Source organism: Charadrius vociferus, unplaced genomic scaffold, assembly GCF_000708025.1.
Source record: "Charadrius vociferus isolate BGI_N301 unplaced genomic scaffold, ASM70802v2 scaffold59, whole genome shotgun sequence".
NCBI lineage: Eukaryota > Metazoa > Chordata > Aves > Charadriiformes > Charadriidae > Charadrius > Charadrius vociferus.
Genome location: NW_009661371.1, coordinates 6154319 through 6165755, shown reverse-complemented (window position 1 = coordinate 6165755; position 11437 = coordinate 6154319). Strand labels below are relative to the sequence as shown.

At 36.2% G+C, this 11437-nt stretch overlaps 1 protein-coding gene across 1 annotated transcript in view; it reads left to right on the top strand.

Annotated features, from left to right (window-relative positions):
• Window positions 1–1067: 1067 nt before the first annotated feature.
• MARCH1 (membrane-associated ring finger (C3HC4) 1, E3 ubiquitin protein ligase) overlaps window positions 1068–11437 on the top strand; it is a 94758-nt gene continuing 84388 nt past the window's right edge. The window contains exon 1 of the mRNA XM_009893727.1: window positions 1068–1169. Coding sequence (XP_009892029.1) covers window positions 1068–1169 — 102 coding nt within the window. The remainder of the gene's footprint in view (window positions 1170–11437) is intronic.

Below are 11437 nucleotides of genomic sequence, written 5' to 3'. Positions count from 1 at the left end.
ACCTGGGAAGAAGAAAGCCTGCTGTAAACACAGGCATGTCTTGTGTACTTGTCCTTGCAGTACTGCTTGGAGATGTATTGCAGAAAAAAAAAACCTACTTTACAAGTACATAATATTCAGTGACATTAAATAGATGCTACTTTACAATGTAAGGTCTTTAGCGTTATTGTATATATGTTCCAGATCTAATCAGTCTAGTGTTAACCTTGTTTGGAGTGCTAGGCACTCAATCTGGTAGGTTAATCTTTTTGGGTTTTATGCCTTGTGATGTTGCAGAATAACAAGTTTTAAATTAAAAAAAAAAAAATATCAAAATACTTGTGGATGTTTCTTACACTTAAAAACCCCCAACCTTACTAGTGCTGTATTTCCAGAATATGTTAGTGTTACTTTAAAAGTATTTTGTTATTGTTATAAACTAAAAATAAGTTCACGAGCAACTTACAATTGGCATGTAGCATTTATTGCTGGTGTGTGTACATTACTTTTTGCTATTTACAATACATCCTAGTGTAACACTTCGAGACAAGCCAGGTATTCTGGTGTGTGTGGGCATGAGTACATACATGTTTATGTGTTTTTCACACTATTAATTTGTATTTAATTTCTGCTACTGCTTTACGGCTATTTCTAGTTGTTGCAGGGAATGTGGGGTATCGCATCCAAATGTCATATAGTTTTAGGAATGGTGCTAGTGTCACAGTTATTTTGTAATAAAATTCCCTTAAAATAACACTTTTTTAATTAAAGTGACAACTTGAGAAAGATTTAACATGGAGAGAAGGCACTGAACTTGATGACACTGAAATAGTATTAATGCATGTAAGGTGTGCTGAAAATGCATGGTTCTTTTCTAATCTGCATGGTGTGACCCTTTGGAGTACTTTAAATAAACATGTTCTTCTACAAATATGTTTATTAGCTTGTTTAGATATAACTTAAAAAGCTGTTTTTAAAGGCATGCATCCAGAGACATGCACGCAATAAATTCAAAGTGTCCATGTTTCAGGGAATCTAAATTATTTTCAGAATTTCAGAAATTGAGAAGGGATAAGTGGAAGGAGAAAATGTTGGGCTGGTGCCAAGCGATAGCTCGTAACCCTCACAGACTTCCAAACAGCACAAGAACACCCGAGGTCTCAGGTGATGCTTCACATAACTCTACTTTGGTGAGTGAAAAGTTGCATTTCATGATGGTGGCATGCTCAGATGAACTTCAGTAGTGTTGCATTTGTTTTAAAAAAATGTAGTGTTTGTCATTGATTGTATTACCTCAGTGTGTGAAACCCTTTGACATTATAGCTATTTACTCTTTCCATTTGCTATTTTTTCATCTTTTCTGTTATGCATGGTCCATTCTGACTTGCATGCTATGTCTATAAATCAGTATTGATGTTTTGTGAATGTTAAAGTCTTTAAGCAGGAAATGTCCTAATATGGATTACTTACATTCTTTGTGATCTTAATCAGTGCAATAGCATTTGGTCCCTGTTGAATACAGCTGGACATTATCTAAAGGTACCTTGTTTGCTCTTTGCTCCTGCCTGTAACAGGAACAAAGTATAGTATGTCTGCACTTGTGTTAGACAGCTGCATTTTAAAATTATCTTCCTGTATTTAACGTGATGCTGCAAGAGGCAGTTGAGTTTCTGCATGAAAAGCTATTGATAGTAGATGTTCAGGCAATGTAAAGTTGACAGTTTCCATAGTGGAGTTATCGTGAATGATATGAAGTTGAACGAAGTTACTCATTGACAAGAATTTTAATCCTGCAGTTTTTGCTCATTCAAATAAATCTGTTTACATCAGTAGACCTCCCCAGGTGAGTAAGAACAGATACTTGAATGTAAAGGCTTCAGATTGCCTTGCATGTAAGAGCAAAAATTGTCTATGTACTTGTTTTTCTTCCACTGCATTGACATTTTCAAACTATAGAAAAACTAATTATTTGGAAGATATTAAGTTAAATATGCCCGGTCCCATTTCATTATTAAGCTTAAAATAGGCACAACGTTTTCCTATCCTAAGAAGCATGAGGTGTCAGGAAGCACTGCCCTCCAGTTGTTGGAACATGGACATGATGACATCTAAGCGGAAAGGTGAATAATTGTTTATAACCACTGATGAAATGTGGTATTCCAACGAGTGTGAAGAGAGCTATAAATGAAGAGGCAGTGGTCTGTTTGAAAGTTGTTGAAGTTCTGATGACAAAAGCCTCTACTTAATGTGGCAAAATGATCTGGTTCAATGGTAGATTATATAGAATGTAAGTTTCTGCTAAGGAAGAGAACACAAAAAGACGGCATGAAAAGTTGCAAATTTTATAGTTTACTTAATATCCTAGATTATTATTATAGCTCACATTCACTTGGAATTCTTTTCTTTCAGAGAGATAAAAGGAAATTAAAAAGCAATGAGTCATGAAAGAAGAAATTTCAAGTATATTATCCCCATATTTAATTACTATTACTATTTTCTTTTTAAATTTTATTTAATTAGTATTAAAGTTTAGGTATTGCTAGTAGGAGGTGGTAGTTATTAAGGAATTTAGATTTGTGGAAATTTGCATGTTTTGATTTCTGCTTGACTGCTAGTCAACATTTAATTCAGTTTGATATTCCAGAGATAAGCATTCCAATCTACCAGATGGGATTTAGAGATGATGAACTGGGAATATAGTTCATAACAGTTGAATCAATTGAGTTAGCATGTTTTAACCGTATTAATATTAAAACTTGTTCAAAAATAAGTTTGCATGAAACTATGTAGACTGCTGCTTAGTTGATGAAGTGTGTAAAAAAGCCAGGGATATAAACAGCTGAGGGAGATACTGTGTGTCCTTTAATGTTGTGATTGGCTATAGAATTATAATCTTCACAACAGGAAATAAAACAATATCTCTCAAGGCCTGTCAGGCTTTCCTCTTCATTTTCTTCACTTCCTGCTCTCTCAACCATTACTCTTTCTAACCCTCACTTCTGAAGTAAATGACATTCGGTATAAGCTTTCGCTGGCAGTGTCTTTCCAACTTGGGGGCTGTAGGCTGAAAATCCTAATTTTCATTATGAACATGTTTAAGCTGAAATCTTGTTTCAAATCAGTTTTGATTTTGCTTAGTAGTCTTAGCTTTTTAAAGCTGAAAGATTTTCCGTCCGGTCTTGAGTGAAGATAGACTTTAGCACTGGAAAATGAAAAATAATGCAACAGCAGAAAGTAAAGAATATAATAGATTATTTGTTGTAAGTGTAAAAAGCCACTTCCAGTGACCTATTCGAGTCCCTTCTTTCTGAAATAATTTTTCAGTGCATTGCAGCTCCTTTGTGGACCTAGTTCCCTTAGTAGAGGTTTATTTGTTCTGTCTTGTGAGCACAGTTATGGGAGGAAGACACCAGTCTTTGCTTCCTTACACGGTGGGATGGCAAGTCTGGGTTTGGTGGGAAGCAAACTGGAATGTACACCGCATCTTTTTTTTCAACTCTGTCATATCCTTTTTGTGTACACTTCTGATTCAACAGAATGTCTTCTGTATTTCAGAAATTCAGCTAGAGCTTTTCAAAAGAAAATTTCTTTTTCCCTTTAAAAATAACTGCCCAAAGTGGTTATTTCACAATGCCACTTGCCCAAAGGGGAATGATCTGAAAATTGCAGGTACATCTTATTAATTTTTATGAAAAGAAATATTTTTCTCTCTTAGTGAAAGAAAGAAGGAAGGTTGTGGAGTAAGAAGCAGGTTATGAGCATTAAAAAATTGCTTTTTTCATTAAGTAAGTAAATTGAATACTGAACAGCAGTACAGGAAAAAGTAAAAGAGAAATTAGCTCATGAAAACAATGAAATACATTTAAAGAGTTTAATAAAATCAGTTATACCATTTCATTTTATTTGATGTTAAGATGTTCTATCTTCATCCAAATCAAATAAATTCTGAAATATTTCAGCAAAACTCAACTAATTATTCTTGGAAACATTTTTCCATTATTATTTTCAACTTAATTATAGTATTATCCCCAGGCTTTGTCACCTTAGTCTACTTTATTTGAAAATTAAAGCCTTTTTGTTCAATTTTAGATGGAACTCTTGCCTCTTTGTTGAGCCATCCTGAAATCAAAGGAGTCAGAACTTCTCAAAAAATATTGTTTAATATTACAATTTTTTGGCTTTTGCAGTTTGTATTGATAATTTCAGATTCATGGGGAGCAGACCTCATTTCTTTTTCATACTCAAAACAGTCCGTTAACTTGATGTAGTGGGACATAAAGTTGGACTTGACTTTGCTTCTCTGATGGCGAGAAATCATCTGTTTTCAAGCTGAATTTATTATCAATTTGTGCTTGTTTCTCCTGTATACATTGTTTCTAAACTTTAAAGCTTCATCCTTCCTAATCATCAGAAGATTTATTTTGAGAGACCTGTAATATAACTTTTCAACTTTACTTTCCCTTTTCATAAGTTTCCATGTTCCTACAAGAATCTTAAGAGGTCTTGTCTATTCCTGCACCAGTTTGAACATGAGTTACCAGTTGCACACAGTATTCCAAATCAAGCTTTCTGTTCCTAACAATTGTGACGCTAACTATTCCCTATCAGTACATGAAGACTGTATCAATTCAAATTATTATTGCTCCTCTGTTCTTTTCTATTCGCTGTTTTTTATATCTATTTAGCAAAAAGACCTTTTCCTATTTAACTTTCTTTTTTGAAAGTTTGATTCTGTTTGTTTTTTTCCATTGGTAATTCTTAGTTTTACTGTTTCTTTGCTTTTCTATTTCATGTAGGCTTCATCTACTACATTTCTCTCTTCTGAAGTAGATATTAATTCAGAAAAATCTGAGGATGATCAGATTATTTTTTACAGGTTTTTTTCTTTTCTTAAATGCAAATTCATATCTTTTTCATTTTTCCTCTTCTCTGATTTTTGCTAGAGTTGGGGAAAGAATAGTAATGTTTTCGTCCTTAATTGGAAAGAATCCAGATCTTGAAAGCTCTTAATTCCATGCAATAGTATGTGCAGTTTTTTGTCTTCTGAAAGGCTAATGGATATAACTGAAAATGTACCATTTTAAATTCTTTCTTCATGAGTCACTTGTCTCTATACTGACAGTATCTATCTATACTGTGATTCTGTAAGCAAATGTATGTATGGTTAGTTCAAATGATTTTGATGGGAATGCATAAATATGTATTAACATTGATTAAGCAATTTGACTAGAGGCAGCTCTGTGTCTGCCTACCTTTGCTCAGGGTCTAGTGTTTCTTCGGGTCCTGAATCAGGACCTCAGCATTATCACAACCTATGTTCTTAATAGTTACATACAGCCTGTTCTGCATAGGGTAAGGACTGGGCTTTGATTCAGTACATTGTGTTAAACACGTGAAGCTATGGGACATGAGCGCATACTTAATGCTGAATTGTAGTCATCAGTACGCGCTACTTTTCCATGTTGTGTTCCCCGCTAGAATTATGGGTGAATATATATGGAAGTATAGTCATGTGAGTAACTAGATAATTTGTTTGTATATGCAAATAAAATTTAGAAGTCATGGCAAATGATCAAGCATCTAATTTAACTCTAAGGAGGGATTTTTTTATATGCAAGCAAATGATACCATCTGCTTCTCTGAGAGAAAGTAAAATATGTTTACAAAGTATGTGTTTGACATAGGCAGATCCCAGGTTGCCACATCTAGTCTACGCATGTTGACTGAGCAAGTTAACAGTAGTCAATGGTCATTCCAAAATATAATTAAACAATCTATGGAAAGTGGTTTTGTTGTGGTTTAACCCCAGCAGGCAGCTCAGCCCCGCACGGCCGCTTGCTCACTTCCCTACAGTAGGATGGGGGAGAGAAGCAGAGAGGAAAAGTGAGAAAAATGATGGGTTGAGATAAAGAGAGCTTTATAGGTAAAGCAAAAGCCACACACGCAAGCAAAGCAAAACACATAAGTCATTCACTCCTTCCCATGGGCAGGCAGGTGTTCAGCCATCTCCAGGAGAGCAGGGCTCCATCATGCGTAATGATTACTTGGGAAGACAAATGCCATCACTCCGAATGTTCCCGCTTCCTCCTCCTTACCTCAGCTTTTAGTGCTGAGCATGACATCATATGGTATGGAATATCCCTTTGGTCAGTTGGGGTCAGCTGTCCCAGCGTTGTCTCCTCCGAAATTCTTGTGCACCCTCAGCACACTGACTGGTGAGGCAGCAGGAGAAGCAGAAAGGGCCCTGCTCAGCAGTAACTAGAACATCCCTGTGCTATCAACACTGTTTTCATCACAAATCCAAAACATAGCACCGAATAAGCTACTATGAAGAAATTTAACTCTATCCCAGCCAATACCAGTACAGGTTTTCCTCCGGAAATAATAAACTGAGAAGCTGGGGTTTAGCTGTAAGTTCTCCTAACTATATGAAAGTTCTGAATAGTGTAGGAATGATTGATCACTAGATGATATTTAAAGGTCCTATCCAACCAAAATCATTCCATAATTCTGTGATCGTTATATAAACCCCAAAATTTAATTCCAGAACAAGAAAGATCTCTTAATCTGAGCTTGAAGTGTTTGGCTGCCTGTTTTTCATCAAGAGAGTGTAATTCCTTGCTCAAAATCCTGTGAAATAGGATCCGTCTAGGTTTCCCTTAACAGTGCAAGCCTGTTATTAATCTGACAGGGGTTGAGGGGGTGTTTAAGATCTGTATTTTAATTTGTTATAAGAAAATTGTGTAGTTTAATACTCAAAAACTAGATGTAAATGAGAAAAGTAATTATCTAAGACTATGGAGTTGGTTTCATCCTAATTATCTTCTTATTTGCATAACTATTAAGTAGACTTTATTAATTAGACTGCAGAACCAGCTAGGAAATCCACAATACTATATGTACAAAATTCTCTGTGGATATTGCTTTTGGAAATCTAGTAGTATCTTTAGTATAGTAGCCAAACAACGTGTATTTGTGAATCAAACTGTGGAAGCGAGAGATTCTACAGAGAAATGTAATTTCAAAAGAGGCAGTATTATTCACCAGGTATAGTAAATTGTATGCTATTTAAACCTTCTCTTAGTCTGTACTTCCAGAAGAATAAAAATACAGCTGGGTGCAGCTTGTTTAATTACACATTGAAAGAAGGAACTGTTGAGAATATAACCTATGGCGGTTCAGGCGTACTGCTCCTGGATTCTGTGTCAAATACCTTATGGAATAATATATGAGGTCTGAATAAATGTTTTTGGGAGGGAGGAGGATCCTAAACATTCTCTGGTGTTACATATTTCAGCTGGGCTGATTCCCTCTATTCTTCTAGTGCTGAGAAGTTCTATCCTAAGTGAAGGGGTCTTTCTGTTAACTTCTCATGAACGTTATGAAACTTATGCAGCATTTCAGTTAAAGCCAGCATTTGATCTGATATTCTTGGGCTAAAATTCTTGTTGCCATTGTTCATAGGATCATAGAATAGTTTTGGTTGGCAGGGTCCTTTAAGGGCCACCTAGTCCAACACCCCTGCAATGAGCAGGGACATCTTCGACTAGATCAGGTTGCTCAGAGCCACATCCAACCTGACCTGGAATGTTTCCAGGGATGGCGCATTTCACTGTACTTTCTGATTTACCTCACCTGTTTTTCTTTCCTCAGATGCTCTAAGGCATTTTGAGAAGACATTTAGCTAGATGCATGTTCATTTTTAGCATTTTACAACAGGTTACTTTTTAGCTTTTTATTTAGTCTCTGTTAATGTTAAGCTGTAGAAACTTTTCCTCGTGATATAGATGCTCCACATTGGGCTCATCCTTCTGCACAATGCTGCATGCTCCCCCACAGGGCAATTGTTTTAACTATTTATTGCTTTCCAACTTACAGGGTCAGCCTAAGCTGTCAGTGGCCTCAGTAGCCATGCCACTCCAGACCACTCTTATTGATTTTTCTTATATTTAAAGCCAATTAACAGTCGTTACCTGGGTTACAATCACCTTCTGGCCTCTCACCACAAATGTGTTATTAGGATGTAAAGTAGTTAAGAGTTCATTTGTGTTTCTTTTTTGGGCATTAGAGCATGGCAGATGTAGGCCAAAGCTTTTGGGTAAGTCTCCCCCAGTGCTCAGTTTCATCCTCAGTGCATATCAGCTTCATTTAATAATTTAAAAGTAGAGCAGATATGGTCAAATTTTACTTATTTGACCAGTGATTTCAGTTAGGCTTCCCCTGTGACAGGCTTAAAATGGCAGTCCTCACTCAGATAATTTTCAATTCACTTGTGAAAAGGATGACATATTTCCTGACCAAAAATGGAGGCCATGCAGAAAATTACTATTACCTTGCATTTGTAAAAGCAACAATAACTTAAATATTGGAGAAAAAAAAAGCTTACTTGAATGCTGGTGTCTATATGAGTAAATGATATTCTTATTGTTGTTGTTGTAATGTTTCATTTAGCTTTATAACTTACATGATATTTATGTTTTCTAGGTGTTAGGTGTCTACATTTACAGATACTTTTATCAGTGTAATTTGCAAGAAATTATTTTCTGTAGATCAAATTACTATAAGAAGACAATAAATAAGATTGACAATAAATGTTTGTTAAATATCTGTGTAACTGTTTTAATAAATTGTATTCAATCCTTTATTCTTTCCCCAAAATATTTCATGTACCTTGTTTCTCATAGTAACATGAATTCACAAGATTGGTTCAAATATATTTCATATAAATTATTCATAACTTGTTTATTTTTGTATGGTTGAAGTTGTCTCATCAGTCTGTTTCACTTAAGAAAAGGGGAATCTTTTGAGTGTAGTATTTAAAACTTTTTTTTTAGTTTTAGAGAGAAGAGTTATGTCTCAGTACATTAGACTTGTTCACAAATGAAAGCTCAAGAATTATTTTTCTAGCAGTTTTTAGTATGTCCATAAAAATCTTAGATTTAATTCAAAGTGTGTAAGGCTCCATGTTATGAGATGTAGGGTTATAGATACTGAAACAAAGAGGGGATTACCAGATCACTATTCAGTTTCTATCTGTAAAATGAGTTCTAGAAAATGAGAAAATCAGACAGGGCCAAGTAATTAACCTAAGTTTTTTATGAGGTGAAATGGGTTATTCTCATTTTAGCTCAGTGAAGCCTTCAGTCCCATCATTAACTGAACATATAATGGGGAAGGCAAGATGACAGGAAGTCTCTGCTATCGCCAGAGTAATACCAGCAAGGAAAGCTATGAAAGCACATCATGTTAAGAAAAAAAAAAAAAAGAAGAAAAAAAAAAAGAAGAAGGAGAAAAAAAAAGTAGTGGTAGCAGATGATTCTGCAACTTTATCTTGTAAAAAATCTCATGGTAATTGCAAGTTTACATAGTACTCCCATTCCTGAGGATCCATATTTTTTGCATGTTTTTTTGCAGTTCAGTACTACTTGAATTACAAGATCCAGAATCAGTTTTAGGATAAGGTATCTACTGTGCTGACTACTATGGTCTGTGCCATTCTGTAAACAGAAATGTGTATTTGCTTGAAGAGTCTATACTGATACCATTTGCATGCTTAGAGCCAAATATGTACAGATAAGTTTGTCCAGCAGATGAGCATTGATAGAAAAGGGTAAGAATAAGGATTTCCCTGTTTTATATATATATATTTTAATTTGTAGGTGTTTGGGTCTTTTTCTTTCTTGCTAGTTTTCTCCCTGCTAGTTTAAATTGTACCTAATCATGTAAGTTTGTGCAGTTTCTGCAACAGGATTCATTCTCCCTGTTCAGTGGTTTACAAAGAAATTATTACTGCAAAATATTCTCCAAAATACTCCAAAAAAATATTCTTAAGAGGCAAATGGAGTTGTACGTGTGTGCATAGAAGCCTTTTCATGCATTCATATTAGTACATAAGTTTTGTTAAGAAGAAAGTAATAAACTACAGGGAGATGTATGGCTCCCTAGGTACATCCCTAATGTATTCTTCTGCTACATTATCCTCAGTAAGAGTCTTCCCAATGCTACAAATTATTTATAATCATAGAATCATAGAATGGTTTAGGTTGGAAGGGACCTTGAAGATGAACTGGTTCCAACCCCCCCTGCCATGGGCAGGGACACCTCCCACTAGACCAGGTTGCTCAAAGCCCCATCCAGCCCGGCCTGGAACACTTCCAGGGATGGGGCATCCACCGCTTCTCTGGGCAACCTATTCCAGTGCCTCACCACCCTCAAAGTGAAAATGTTTTCTTCCTAATACCTAACCTAAATCTACCTTCTTCCAGTTTAAAGCCATTCCCCCTCATCCTATCACTACATGCCTTAGTAAAAAGTCGTTCCCCAGCTCTCCTATAGGCCCCCTTTAGGTACTGGAAGGCCGCAATAATGTCTCCCTGGAGCCTTCTCTTCTCCAGGCTGAACAGCCCCAACTCTCTCAGCCTGTCTTCATAAGAGGGGTGCTCCAGCCCTTTCCTATGGTCTTGGTTTTGTGGCGTAGGGGGCTACACAGTGCACCACATGTCTGCAGTTAGCTATTCTTCTATGCAATGGTATGTCGATGTGTCGTGGAGCCATTTCAACCCGCATTGGGCACTGTGTTCCACCCAACCTGTGGGCTGGTTTTCCTGCAGCATAATGAGTCTGCAGGTACTATGACTGTCTTGTCAACACACAGCTTGTATAGAGACAGTCTGAGTCCTCATTGCAGTTCTCTGTGGTTCTTTTATCTAACAGTGACATGCTGTAGCCCAGAAGACTAAGTAGGGCCTCCAGAAATCTGCAGCATGTATGAGTTCCCCATTTTTATAAGATTTTCATGGACCACTGAGCTAGGAGAGGGTCTGGGGAAGAAATCAGATCTTCAAACAAAAGTTAAGCTTTATAAGTGGATTATTCCAAACATACTCGGTGAGAAGATTCTGAAATGTAATGTTATCACTCTCTTTTCTAGTTGGCAGTGTCGCTGAATACTTGTAATTGCAACTGCAATTGTGGTGTCCCCTTTACAAACAAAGAACAATAACAGAAAGTGCTGGAGCAATGAACTGAAGCAGAAAAAGAATCATTATTATTGTGTAGATTTAAGTGCTGACTGGCATTGTACGTAACTTACGCATAACTTTGTGAAAGTCACTTCTACTTTGTAACTTCAGTCTTGTTAATGTGAACTAGTGATAACATTCAGGATAAAATTTTGCTTACAATTGTAAGGTGCTTAAATCTTGTAGAGACAAAGGTGTTAGACCTATCCTGGTTGATTGTGGAAGGATTAAATGAATTTGGAAAATTAATACAAAGGAGGAGGAGAAAATATGGCAGAAGACCTAGTAGCTTTCTAGAGTTAAATCAACAGATAGGCTGAGGTTTAGTGTTCGTTCCACAAGAGATGGAGATAACGGCATGAACCAGGTACTCTGCTGCAGGTGCAGAGGTGTTAGTTCAAATCTTGGTCTGGATTTGTAGGAAATGCCAGTCCTAT